The following is a 14,763-nucleotide window of genomic DNA, read 5'->3' as shown; positions in this document are numbered from 1 at the left end:
TTAGCACTAATAAATATTACAATTAATTCTTCTCTGTTCTCTTGTGATGTGTGTTTTTTTCTCTCGTTAAGTGTTAGTCCTTGTCTATTTAAGAATCCAATAATACAGAAATCTGCATTTCCTGCAGTGCTTTCATCTTCAGTATGGACATAATCGTTTCGGGACTTTAACCTGGGTGATATCTCGACACGTTTGTCGCTAAGAAATTTTATTTTTTTAAATTGATATATCTTATTGTTTTATTTATTGCCATGTATATTTGTGCAATGCTTTCGTTATTGAAGATCTGCAGACATAATGCATATGGTCTGAGACAACAATTCGAGCGCACTTTAGTCTGGACAGTGGTCTGGAACTTGTCTGATCAGAGGTCATTTTGGTCTGGAAATCGTTTGATCAGAGGCGGCTTCGAGCGCACTTCGAGAGCACAATGATCTTCGAGCGCACACTCGTCTGATCAGAGGTCTGGGACGAACTGATCAGAGGTCACACTTGTCTGGGACGGTCTGATCAGAGGCAATTTCGAGCGCGACATCAACCTGGGTATCTAACAATTTTTGCTACGTTTCAACCTCTTTTTGATATAAGTTTTGCTTAAACCGTAAACAATTGGGCATTGCTGTCGCTTTTTTGTTCCGCAATAAAAAAGTAATTAATAAGGACAATTGTTTAAAGCCTCTAATAACTGCTTTACCAGATTAGCAAGTATCCGTAAATAAAAGTTTTCACAAATTTATTTGAAAATAAAAACTTTTTCTTCGGAGCTCAGCCTTGTCTGTGAAGTCAAACTAAGAATTATACGTAAGTTTGAAATGGACGAAAACAGTCCTGCGGAATCAATGGTATAGAATATTCTGCTTCTGCGTTTGGTTACGCAGGATCTGTATTGGATGATAAAGCAGAAAATCTGTTTTGTGGCTTAAATCTTCCACCAGAATTGGCGATACCGAAAAATTGATAATATTCGAAACGTACCGCTTTGCAGATATAAGATGTTACTTCATTGTTCGGTGAAGCTTTTTGATATCGTCAATTGATAGATGATTATGCGCTGTGTCTTTGAGACAAAAAAAACAAAAATTTTTGCTAAATATTCAAAATATACTCTATCAGTGGTTAAGTAAAGCGGCACACCAAATGTGACCGCACAAGAATTTACAGAAGCGCCATGATTAAAGCATCAATAATAAGGATGATAATTGAGGTTCCAACCGGTTTGTTGATTTTTCCACAAAATTTACCAATAACGATTAAAAGAGTCTTGAACTGCTGCCAGTGGTCTGGTTGAACCTATATTTACATGACTGATATAGTAAAACCAACATTAAGTTGGTATGTTAATGTTTATGGTGTACACAATTTTTTTTGGTTGACATTGAAGGCACTTTTTGCACCACGCCTCAATATTATGATTGACTTTGTCAATGTGAAATCTTGCAAATATCATTCGTTTTTTTATGATTTTGAATCAGGTTGATACAGTGATGAAATTGGCTAAAAAATAGGACAGCGGTAACCGTGAAACGTAAAAACAGGAAAAACGCCACCAGGGGAAGCATGTGTCGTGAAACATGCGACTTATCTGGTTTCTGATTAACAATACAATCTCTTGGAGTCCTTTACATCAAACTAGACGACGGATTTTTTGTAATCATCGATTTGCTCTACTTTATCAGGAGAAGGACGAGTTCGTAAATTGGCGACTATAAGTTTTGACGAATGACGAAGTTGATCGTTGTATTGAAATCAGCTACTTGCCGAGGACTGTTTTTGTTGACTTGGTGATTCCAAGGAAGTTGCAAGCTAAGGCTTTTTTGTGCAAAGACAACGGCTCTTAAATTTTAGGTGCGAAGAAAAATTTCTGCTTTAGCTGCAAGTATTACTCGAATCTTCGTTGAGTGTGCTGTAAATCTTCAAGTAAAAAAAATCGCGTTGTCCATTTTTGCCATATCTAAAAAGCTCAGGACGAGCTGCTTAGTTTGAATCATCTGTTGTAAGCGAAGGCGGAACTTATTGGCTCAATTTAACATTCATTTTTTCTGACAAACTCTAACTTCCGAGCAATTGTGTAAGGGCAGACTTGTTTTTTCAGCAGCCACACCAACCTAATTTTGTTTGTCTCTTTTTGCATTTGCCGAAGACGTCAAGAAAAATAAAGTTTGCTATAAGTTGTTTTTGAGATTTTACCGAATTTAACGCTTATGCGAATACAAAGACTAACCTCAGGTGTTGTGCCGCTTAAAATGGGCGGTTCTAATTTATTAATTTTTCTTGATAATACGCTCCAGAAGTCAGCTAGCTGGATCTTTTTTGTCTTCTGTACTGGCCACTGACACCGACGTTTGCCTGAAATTATTCTCCTGGCAAAGTAGCATAGATAGTGCCAAGGTTTTGATGGTTGACCGGCAATTAAGGTAATGTAGGTGTTTTCAGTGGGTTTACTCATTCATGACTGACTTTAGCAGGTTATTTTTTATGATTCATAACTGTTGGTTGTCTCATGTCTCAATGAGGCCAAGCTGAGTGATGAGGAGGCCATGACGGTGTTTAGTGGAATGACTGTGGCAGTTTTTGAGTTCAAATGAAACTGAATTAACAATTAACTTGGTTACCATGACTAGGTTTTTAAAACAACAGATCACCAGTTTAATAAATCAATTTTCAACAGTTCATGTTAGTTTTCCAGATATGAAATATATGTTCCTATTCTCCCCACTTTGATCAGGTAAGAATAAGAACTCATAATTAATTAAAATTGTTAAATCAATCGTGTTTTCAGTTGGAATAGTAAAACCCACACAATCAGGTTTTCAACAAGGAAAGTGGAACCCACAACATTTGGTTTGCAATTGGGATACTGAAACCCATACAATCAAAGGACATAAGACATTCAGGAGGCTTCTTTTGCTAGCAGCTGGCTCACAGTTTTGCGCTTCTTGTTATCAACATTATAGCGTTTCCCCGCATTAGTGTGACTGAAACCGATTGAGCAAGCCTGCTGAAAGCTACTGACAAACCGGCTGAGTACAAACGTCTGTTGTCAGTGAGCAGAGCTGTTCGCTTCAATGTCTTTTTGACCAATTCAGAGAGTCCACCAAATGATTCAAAAGCTATGGGAATAGATTGAACACCTATGTTGGCACATTGTTGGGGACAATGCTCCAACTTCCGCAGCTCTCAGGGCAAAACCAGACTTCCTCGCCGCATTTGAAATAATACTATGTAGCAGTGGGGAGTTAATGGTTACATCCAGAGCTGCCGGTTGCCCAGCAGACCAACAAGGTAAATACACATCTCCAGGTCGAGAATTTGTTTCTGGTATCAAGTTTTTCTGCTCGCAGCAAGCAAAAAAATTTGTCCATTAGATGGTCGTGTCGCAAAATCATATCGCCCCGCCCATGACATGCAACAGCATGATCACACAGTGTATCCAAAGATCCTATTTTACAATATGTACACTTCCTTTCCTTTTCATAACGTAACCCTCGGCAACAAGCAAATATATAAAATTGAGCTAAAAATAAGTTCGAACCCAAATTGTAGTAAATGAAAATTGTGTCAAATTGTTTAGCAAACAATTCAACAAGAAATTCAAGTTTGATGAAAGCGCAGTTTGATCGAATAAACTCTTCCTGATTGGACCTATTTTTAGTAAAACTGTCAACGAGTCTCAAATTGCAAGCACTGAGGTCACATTGAAATCGAATCAATGGCTTCTTCAATCAACTTTTTAAACTTTTTTGGCCAAATAAGCTGTTGTCCTATAATGTTTGGTGTTGCTGTCCATTGGAGGCTTTTTGTTGTCTTCACGATTAGTAGCAAGAAAATGATGAAACTTTGCGAATCTTTGATGAATCATTGGTTACTCTGGCAAAGATAAAACTGGGATTCTAATTGACGGAACCAAACACCTGGATTTAAACTGTAGAGCACAAAGATTTTGCCGAGACTGTTCTTACCGTGCATTTTTCGAGTACGTGAGATGAGCCAAAAGTGGATCAAGATCTAGTGTTTAATCTAGAGTTTGCTATCGCACAGGAAATGGTACTTCTATTTCCAGCAAAGGCATCCTAGAAAAATTTTTAACCAACCAGATATGCTGCACCATTCGAACCTGTTCTTGTACCTTCCACACTAAGAACTCTGCTTTCTTTACCTGAAACTATACCTCGCAAACCAGAACCCAAGTTATCGTACCCAAACGCCTAAAGCCTGTACTTTCCACTGATTACTCCCTCACATTAACACCAGTAACCGGGAATGGTATAGTGACCCGCGGCAACAAGCAAATGTAAAAAATTGAGCGAAAGTAAAGTTCGAACCCAAATTATAGCAAAAACTGTATCAGATCTGGTTAGCGCTCAAGAATAAATTTGTTTCTTTTTTTGGCGTCCATGAATTATTAAGGGTAATCAATTTAGGAAGAAATCAACTGATATGGAGAGAATCAATCAAAGTTATGAGAGTGAAACGTGACTACAAGCAAATCGTGACTTTATTTTTCCGATTTGATTTTGAAATTTTCGCCACAGCATCTAAAATTCTGATTTTTAAACTGGTTTATAAAAGGTTGAAAAGACTGTTATTGAAACATATTTGAAAGCAGGTTAAGGCTCTACTTTCATGGTTAAGATATCTCTCGTTGATAAATAAGTTCATGCCTAAATTGAAAAATAGCGATTGATTGACGCAAAATTGTCTTAAGTCTCCACGAGCTGTTGGTGTTAGGCCGCTTAGAACTAAAATCTAAAAACATGTAATGCGAAAAACAATGTCGAATGAAAACTGGATTTGCGACAAATTGAACCCTAAGGTCTGCCATGGTCTGATCAAAAACCCAGCCAAATAAGAAAAAACTCAGCCAGAGTTTTGAGTTTACTATCAGGAACCCAAACACATTATGAGGTCCACTACCTAAAACAGGCAGTGGCCAGATCGACTTGGGTTGCAAACAGTGGAGCTTGTAACCCGTTATACCCAAAAATAGGTATTGGCCAGACCAAATAGACTTTGGCCAGCATTAGGCAGACTGCACAGACTTTGTCCAGCAGACCATCGACCAGACGGAACAGACCCTAAGCCAGGCCGTTGTGCAGACAATCGGCCAAATGGAACAGATCCTAGGCCAGACTGTTTTCCAGACCGTTGGCCAGATCCACTTAAACGTGTAGAAGCTTCTAATAAAAGTTTTATTTTACTCCTTTAACTACTTTGTTCAAGAAATGAATACGAGATTTCGAATATAGAAGTCTCGTTTTAAAGACCGATGCGAACTCCAGAAATTAGTTTGATGAATAGTATAATCATCCAGAGTTGATGTTGGTATCAATGAAGGGAATTTGTTTTGAAAAACAGTCAATGCAGAAAACGTTTACACATTTTGCAGAGGACCGTCTTATCTGTTGGCTGGACCTCTAGGCCTTGAATATGCTCACCGCCAAACGCAACCAATTGTGGGCATTGGCCTGATCAAACAGATAGATTTGCGGGTATTGATCAAACCAAACAGACCAAAATGTGGGTTTTGGCCAGACCGAACAGACCAAAAATTGTCATTTGCCAGACGGAACGCGCGATTCAAATTTTTTGCAGACCCATGAGTTGGTTCTCACCGGACCTCCCTGTCCGCTATCCAAGTCGCTCTGGCCAATACCTGTCTTGGGTCGCGGACCTCATCCTGGGAAGTTTGTAATCCATACGGAAACAAACAACCAATGAAACTGTAACAAAACGCTTTTATATTATTGGGTAACATATATTATAGGGTAACAAACAGTTAAGGAAACTGTTAAAAATTCTTTTACATTATATCTAATCACTATCAATCATTTTTTAGCTTCAACTAAATCGCTGTTTCAGGTAATCTAAATTGCGTCTTTGACCAGTCAAAGATGTCCGAAAATGATCAGTGGGAGCTGCTGGTTGGCCCATCAAATGACTCGTGCAATAAAGCTAATAAAAGCTTCACTCTAATGGTGCACATGAGACGAAGACCACTATACTACACCCTAGGATCTGTTTCATTCAAAAACAGGTCACAATTAGGATCCTCACATTTAAGCAATCGAGAAACAGGCGGTTAGCAAAAATAGTGCAATAAGTGAAGAAAGGCTTTTCCGTCTATGTTTTTGGTTTTGTTCAGCTGGGCTCTGCTAAACACGTTGAAATTCTATCAATACAATAAGAGATCCCGGAAAATTGGACTATTTTTTACCCTCTGGTGGAATTTGCATTCATTTTTTTTATGTTTGGGGGAATCGGGTCGAATCAGAGCAGTTCTATTGCCTTCTTCGCCCGCCCTGCATTTATAGGAACCCAAAAAATTATTCCAATCACGTGCTTGAAAAATTTAAATCGTGTTTTTCGCGTAAGAATACAAAAACTGAAAGAGCTTCCATGGTAATTTTTTGTCAATTTTTTCCGCTTTAGTTAAACATTTTATAACCAAGAGAGCAATACTGAAATTTTCAGCAATCAAGTTCTCTGATGTAAAAATATCATGCTCATAGATCATCATCAGAGATCGCAATTGCTGAACATTTTATTAATGTTCTCTTGATTGTGGAAAAAAGATTTTCGAATGAGGAAGAAGAGGCCTTCGCCAGAAATCTTTCATTTTTTGTAAACTTAAGCCAAATAGTTATTTGATTTGTAGATTGCAATGCAAGCGAGGAAAGACGATAGAATTGATTTTGTTCAATGTTCAATTTGGCGTTTTTTAATCAGGGCATTTCAGACCTCTTAAAAACCACCAATATTTCTGTATGCAAGAACAGTCGACGGATCATACATTTCATTGTTCTATATAAATAAATTGAGGTAACGAATCCACTCATATTCAAGTATAGAACACTTAACTCAACTGAAATAGGTACTGACTTCAATTTTTAAATTTTATAGTTATTGTTTGAGTTTTATAAGGAGCACCCCATGGTCCATCAAAAGACTTTTGATCGTCATTTCGTAATAATTCTTACAAAATTTGCGTTGCGTCTACTTTGACTTCAAAGCGCCAAGTTGTTAATTATAGGTTTTTGTCCAAAAGTTTTTCGAGCAAAACTTAGATTGCAATTTTATTACAAAATAGAGCAAACGAAAATGTGAAAAATTTTAAAACTGAAACTTTGAACATAAATACGCAACGACCTATGCAAAGATAATCCCTTTTTGAAAATTGAATCAACTGTAGCCCAGCTGTTTCTTTCTTTTTGCAATGAACAACATTAATGGCGTTAAATTAGTTACATAGAAAGTGGCTCGCACTTCCCATCATATTTTCACCCAATGTGGAAAAAGCTGAAATTCCGAGTAAATAAGTTCGGCACGGCAACTAAATAGCCTAAAATGGAAAATACTTCCAAAAAGTGTTATTATTGTTAAGTTCGGCAGTATAAGGGGAGAGGTTACGTTAGAAAGTTAGGAGGGACCTATATGGAATCAAAAATTCTCGAAATGACCTTTTCACTCTGAATATTATCATCAGATCCTAATTTCCATTGTTCAAATACAAAAATGAAAAGTTCAAGTCATGGCTTCAGCTGAAAAAAACCTACACAATCTCAATACTCCTCTTTGAGTAATAAAAACAAGTTTTCTCGACTGATGAAAAGTTTCGCTACAGAGAAAGCCAGAGTGCAACAGAGAGCTTGAGTATGATTTTAAATTAGTTTTTTTTTTCATTGTTTTGAAACGGACATAACATTTTTCTGCTTTTAAGTGCCATGTTTTGTTACATATACTTTTCGGCACAACGTTCTCCTGTCATTAGCCAATTCTTTGATATTGTTAAAATTTAGAGTAAGCTTATTCCTGATATCGCAATTGTGACAATAGAGATATCTTCCAGGAACAAGATTTTTTATTGCTTGATTTCACATTTCCATGACTTATACCACAGGGAGTGAAGTAGTGAAAAACAGCCACAAAACTGCCTTAAATTTCTGACTGGACGTTGTTGTCCAGATTGATATTAATTAGTTATTTCTCAAACTTGTTTTTCGAAACAAAAGAGAAAATTTTGCAGCTAAACTTTTTCTCGCAGCTTCTACAGCAAGGTTTTCTTCGCAGGAAACATATAAAATATTTTTTGTTATCCTCTGTTAATCAAATATATCTAACAATAACGCAATAGCAGCTTGATTATATAAAAATAAAACATTTGAAGGATACTAGCCTAACTTAAAATTTTAAGAACTACATAACGCATCAAGTGCTTCCAAAATATTTAGAAAATCGTTTGTAAATGATACAGAGGAGCCACATATTGAAAATTGTTTTTGAAAAATAACAAAACACTTCATGTGCTTGCGTTTGGGCAAGTGCAACAGATATCTAAAAAAGGATTTGGAGAAATTCTTCCGCAAGTTATGACTTTTGGAACGTCAACTGACTTCACTCGATTGCATCGATAACATCATTAAAAGCGTTTCAAGGAGTAACCCTGCTGTCTTACTCCTTGAACATAACTAGTTTCTGTTAGGATCTGATTATTGCCTTTTCAGATATAATAAAAATCTTCATTGCGTAACAGGTCAGAAGTTTAGTATCTTGCATAATAGAAATTTTGAGATTACTGGAAATAATCACGCATTATTGCATTCACAATTAGGATTATAAGCTTGTTTAAGATATTCATTAGCCCCACAAAATCTAAAATGAAACAGATTTCAATTACAGTGCTGCTAATCCCGAGTGTCGTGATATACGTTCTGTCCAGTATTTGCTTCATGCTTCCATCTGACACGTGTGAGAAAGTATCATTTTCGGTTACTATTCTCCTTGCAGAGGTTGTGGCGTTCTCATCATTGCGAGAGATACTCCCCGCCAACTCTCAGAACTCCCCCCTTCTGCTCTACCTACTCACTGCTATTCTGCTGCACATGGGATTGCTCTGTATGGTTTCTTCTATCGGTTAGTTTGGTCAATATGTCTCTGAAACAAGGCTGAGATGACAACTCTTTCTTAAGTTGGACTGCTCTGGTGCAATTCTGTTTAGTCTTGCACCGATTCTGCATCTGTATGCACGGAAGCAGAAGAAATTAACAATTCAAAGTTATTTAAAAAATGGACTTATGCTCGACCCATAGAAAGACCATGCTCGAAACAAGATAACTATGAAAAAACACCCTGCTTGCCTATGAAAAAATTTTTGCTTTTGGCAAGTTTGTACAAGATGAACGGTAACAAGCGTTTACAAGTTAGACAATTTCAATTTTCGCACAAATTTTGCAATAAAAGTGTTGAATTTATAGTTATAAAGTGTAGAACTTAAACAAATGTACCGTTTCTAATTATAATTCGTACATAATATTTGCCTTTCTAAGTGTAGATCTTATGTAATTTAGGAGTTCCTAAGCGTACATCTTACAAAAATTTAGCGTTTCTAAGTGCAGATCTTACATAAAACTCTCGTTTCTACACGTTAATCTTGCATAATGACCGAGTTTGGACCTCTGTATACTGATTGAATGCATCACCTTTTCGAAGACTGCTCTCTGCTTTTTGGGGTACGAAAACAGCAGAACAACTGAAAAAACTACACCAATGTTATTTCCTGGCTAAACATTATATGGACTGCCATCACGCCTATTTTGGTTGCATTTAAACACATTTTTGACCCAATGAAAATAGCTGTTATTGAAATTTCATATCCACATATTTGCAGAAACATGAAACAAAATCAATGAAAGGGTTCAATTTTTCTCTACCCAAACTGGGCAAAAAGTTCAGCTGGTACAGACGTTAAGTTCGATCAGAAGAAATTCATGAGAAACTCTCCAAAACGAAAGATTTCTTCCAGATAAAAGATTTCTTTTGCTACTCTAAAACCAGTAGAAGAATCTTTTCAGTTCAGGAGATGTTCAGAATTTAAGTTTTTTGGAAAGTTTAATTTCAAACTTTCTTTTTGGAGGGTGACCTTTTGCTTCACAATAATAGCCTATCGAACAATTCAGCGCAAGCAAATTTATTGCTCTAATACAATAAACGCAACAATTAGTCCTTAAAAGAAATTTTTTTATAGAAAGTTTTTTGTTTTAATGAATCTCACAGAGGCTGATGAGACCCAACTATAAGCAATGGAACCCAAACACTTGCTAAGTACAACAGCAAAAGGTGAGCAGAATTTAAGTGGCTGAATTCACGTAATTTTTTTTGCCTAAAACACCAGAGCCGTAAGATCTACGCTTTGAAACGCTAAAGTTATGTAAGATCTATGCTCAGAAACCTTAAAATTATCTGTGAACCTTAAAAAGATATGTAAGACGCCAAAAGATGTATTTATATGTATTATAGTCAGATGTATTTAAATCTTACATAAATTCAACGCATTAATCGCCAATTGTATATAATTTTTTAGTTTTTAGCGCTAATACCTCATTGCGGGTCTGAGTGCCAGACTTTGTCGTCAAATTGTATTTCTGTAACGTTTTATTTTGCAAAGGTTTAGTAAGTTTTTCTGGCATTTGTGTTTTGAACCCATAATATGTCTATCCCATTTCTCAAACAACATTAAACACTTTTAGAGTTTTTTTCTAATTTTGAAATTTTGTTATACCCGAACTTTTATACACGCGAAAAATATATGGGACTATTAATATCCGCCTATCCAAAATTGCATGCTAAGTGTTTTTGTAGACTTGCGTGCAATTTGATGAACAATTAAAAAGATATTTCCAACGTTTTTTTTACATAATGATTATAACAAGTATGGCTATCAATAATCGACTGTCTTTAATGGATCTTTTCCGTTCATGCCCCCTAGCTTAGTGGGTGCATTTTAGTTGCACCCGCAAACGCATGTGCCATATTTTTACATAAAGAAATACTATCAAATGGCACCTCCCGCTCAATTCCGCATCCACCCCCCTTATACATACGGTAAATTTTTTTTAATTTTTACAAAAAAATATGAGCAATATGTACAACTATAGTATGAAAGTAATAAGTATTTCAAAGAAAATTTAATTCCTATAATATGTAAGAGTCCATAAAAAGGTCTGGATTATATAATAATAATAATTTTAATAATAATAATAATGAATTCCGCCAAGAATAGATACAGACAGCTTGGTAGTCCCCATATAAGGGGAAAATCAAGTGTCAATAATTAATATTTCTCGAAAACTTTTTATCCTTTTTTTGCATTTGTGTTTTGAACCCATAATATGTCTATCCCATTTCTCTACCCCATTAAATATTCTTAAAGTTTTTTCCTACTTTTGAGTTTTTGTTATTCCCGAACCTTTAAACACGGTAAAACTACATGGGGCTCATATGGCTCATCATATATCTTCATGAATCTAAATAGTTGGTTCCTCTCCTAATCTCATGAACGCGTACCTCTCGTCACCTGTCAGAAGCAATTGAGAACAATCCTCTGATTACATCTTAACGCACGTTAAAGGTCATTAGTCAATACTCAACAGATGGAAAAGCGTTAACAGAATACTTAACAGTGCTGTGATCAGATTATCCAGAGCAGACCCTAGACACCGTGCAGACTGTAGACCAGGCCCTGATAACACCAAATCCAGACCATAGAGTTGCTTCCAGACTCCGTGACTTGTTTGCGAGGGATTAGGGTGTAATGCGTATTGCACCCCTATTTATTGGGGAAAAGAGTGTAAGAGCAAACAATGCGAGCTCTGATCGATCAGAGCTGACTTTGGTTGCTCACCTTAGCCTGAGTGTTGTGTATTTTTAGTGGTGAATATTTCCCAAAGTGGGTGGCGTCTCTCAATGAGTCGGGAACTACAGCGTTTCATATCCTCACCACGTCTCAAACTATTCGGACTGGTTCCGTTGGATGTCCAGGAGCGCTATCGCCATTTCCGACTGGAACAGAGCAACGTGTTCGAACTCATACGCAAATGTGTTCACAACGCCACGGACTTAAACAAGGAAGAGAGACGTGAAGAGAACAGAATGAAGGAGCAGGAGATCAATGATATTCGATGGCGATTCCTGGCAAACGTCATCGATAGAATTTTGATGATTATTCATCTGATTGTAATGATTTCTATACTGGCGTACTTTTACATACGGTTTTCAGTAGCATTGGGTTTTTACATGGATGATGATGCTGATTCTGTTTAAATGGAACCAGCTTGTAAAACAATGTTTCTTCGCGGAAATTGCTACTAAAAAGCGGAAATTGTTTATCCGCTCATTCAAAATTGCATACTAAGTGTTTCTATAGACCTGCGTGCAATTTGATCATAATTAAAAAGATATTTTCAACAATAACGTTTTTTATAGGATTATTATAACAGGTATGACGATCAATAATCCATTACATTTAATTGATCTGTTCCGTTTGTGCCACCAGCCTAGTGGGTGCATATTAGTTGCACCCCCCCCCCCCCCAAAGGCGCGTGTCATATTTCTACATAATGAAATGCTATCTAATGCCCCCTCCCGCTCAGCTCTGCCCCGCCTATATACTTACCGTGAAAGGTAATTAAATTTATACATAATATATGAACAAACTGGTTGCATGACAAAATAATCAATGCCAAAAAACCCAATGTGCCAAAATACCCAATGCCATTATATACAATTTATTCATTTTGATCTTTTCGTTCATTATTCCGATTACAAATTAGCACTCGGTTTTACAATCATGTTTTCTCATAACTAAGCTAATCACTAGTCGGAAAAAAAGTTTATCTTGTAAGATCTTGCAAGATTCTAGCAGAATCTTGTAAGTCGATGTGTCCTCTTAAAAGAATTTCTTCCAAAATCTTGCAAGATCTTATGAGATAAAATTGTTCTTGCAAGAATCTTGCAAGAATCTTATAAGATAGCCTTTTTTAAGCTATTCGGTTTTCTTACTCCAGTACCTTTTCTTATGGCCTATACTCTAAAAAAATTCTTAAACGTCGTACGATATGAATGTACACTTATTTTGGTATGAACAAAAGGGAGCCGAAGAAGCCTGATTTTTTCATTTCTTGGTTTTCTGTTTTCTTGATTTTCTAATTGCTTGTTTTGCAGGGTTCCTTGACGAAGAAGAGTGCTTCTTGAGCCCCAAAATTACCTAGTTTTCTCATCAAAAATGAGAGAATTCACCTGCCTTAGATGTCAACTTTGTAACTGTTTATAAATTATGCTTTTGTTTTGGCTAGGCTTTGGATTTTAGCTTTTTTTAAACGTGGTTTGTCTATTTGCAGGAATTATGCTTTTGTTTTGGCTAGGCTTTGGATTTCAGCTTTTTTAAACGTGGTTTGTCTATTTGCAGGAATCTAATCTTGCGAGATAAACTTTTGCTTGCAAGATCTAGCAAAGTAAACTTTTTTTTGTAAGACTTTTGCCATTTCTTACAATATAAAGTTTTGGCCTCGACTAGGTTTAATTCAATCACATGTTCGGTCGTGATGGCTTCATATCAAGTCCCACGGGCGCTGAGGCATGGCCATGGCCCGCAAAGCATGGCTAAATGTACTAGCTAAATATTATGCTAAATAATCGTTTGGTAGTTTCAACATTAGGATAAATATTGGGTATTTTTTCACATTGGGTATTTTGGCATTGGGGCTGGGGGGGGGGGAGTGGTAGGGCGCTGGCAGAAAAATCCATATTAAATAACATTATTTATATATTAGTTATAATTAGATAATTAGTATGTGCGCGAATTATCCACCATAGATTTTCTGCTCATATTCTATACCGTGGGTGTGGGGAGTTCAATAAATCATATTTCATCGAAAAAGGAGATACTTGAAGTTCATACTTATCAAGTTTGCGTTCATACGAAGTGTACCCCATTAATGCGGACACATCAGATCAACAGATAAATTGTTGATCATGGAATTGGAAATAAATTTTCAACACTAAAACAGCGAAAAGGTTAATAGCAGGTTTGAAATATTAATGTGTAAACAGATTTCTGTCAAGGTCTTTGCTGAGGGCCATTCCAATGGACGACAATCGAATGAATGAAGTTTGTATTTTGCGTCATTTCAGACATTTTATTGGATTTTAAGAAACAATTTTGTACTGAGACAAGACCGACCAATTGAGCGTTCTTCAGAGAGCGCAGAATTTATTTGGCCTATTTAATTTTTAGTCGTCGAGTTTGAAAGCTCCAAGACATATTTTTTTTTGGTTGATTCAATTATTTTATTACAATCCGAAACATTTGGATTATAATGGTGCGCTGTCTCTTTTACGACTGGAAGAGGAGTAATTGCTATCTATTTTTAAATCCCTGACTTCTGTTCTTAGAGGATGTGTTTTGAAGAATTTAAGTGCCTCAAGTGAAAGAATGAGTTTAGGCCAATCTGATGAAAAAAATCGAAAATAGAGAGAAAATTTAGAGTGGCTTTTGTTAAATCATCCTTGAAGAGAGAGAAAATAAGGCGTGGAAATTTGCGCAAAGCAAGATACAGTTTTTCAACGGGGCTTTTTAGTTTTAACTTAAACTTCTTTAGCCAAACGTGTCTGCCTCAATTATATAAGCTAGTAAAAGTATGCCTCGAACCATTTTGAGCTTTGGGAGCAAATAGTAGCCTATCTGATTCATTTTTGAGCTAATTTTCCATTTTTGATCTTTCGAACGCTCACTTAGCTGCTTTTGTGTTCTTCTTAATTCTTTAAGAGCATTCCTGAGTTTCTTTGGTTGACTTTTGGTGTTCTAGTAGCTTCAGTGATCCTTAGAATTTGTTGATAATAAGTATCAGGTATGATTTTTAAGATAGATGGAGCATTTTTGATAGCACTTTTGACCATTTTCATCGTTTTTTGCCTATACATTCTAAGTCA

The 14,763-nt window shown here is 36.3% G+C and overlaps 1 protein-coding gene across 1 annotated transcript in view; it reads left to right on the top strand.

Moving 5' to 3' along the window:
- Positions 1-12,204, top strand: part of LOC142342264 (neuronal acetylcholine receptor subunit beta-3-like) — a 20,686-nt gene extending 8,482 nt beyond the window's left edge. The window contains exons 3-5 of the mRNA XM_075393543.1: positions 5,860-6,012; positions 8,677-8,910; positions 11,705-12,204. Of these exons, the coding sequence (XP_075249658.1) occupies positions 5,860-6,012; positions 8,677-8,910; positions 11,705-12,096 (779 nt within the window). The 3' untranslated portion in view covers positions 12,097-12,204. The remainder of the gene's footprint in view (positions 1-5,859; positions 6,013-8,676; positions 8,911-11,704) is intronic.
- The last annotated feature ends 2,559 nt before the right edge of the window (positions 12,205-14,763 follow it).

Source organism: Convolutriloba macropyga, chromosome 7, assembly GCF_964194025.1.
Source record: "Convolutriloba macropyga chromosome 7, txConMacr16.3, whole genome shotgun sequence".
In the NCBI taxonomy this organism is placed as follows: Eukaryota; Metazoa; Xenacoelomorpha; order Acoela; family Convolutidae; genus Convolutriloba; species Convolutriloba macropyga.
The sequence above is the reverse complement of the archived record's forward strand: the minus strand, read 5'-3'. Positions and strand labels throughout refer to the sequence as shown.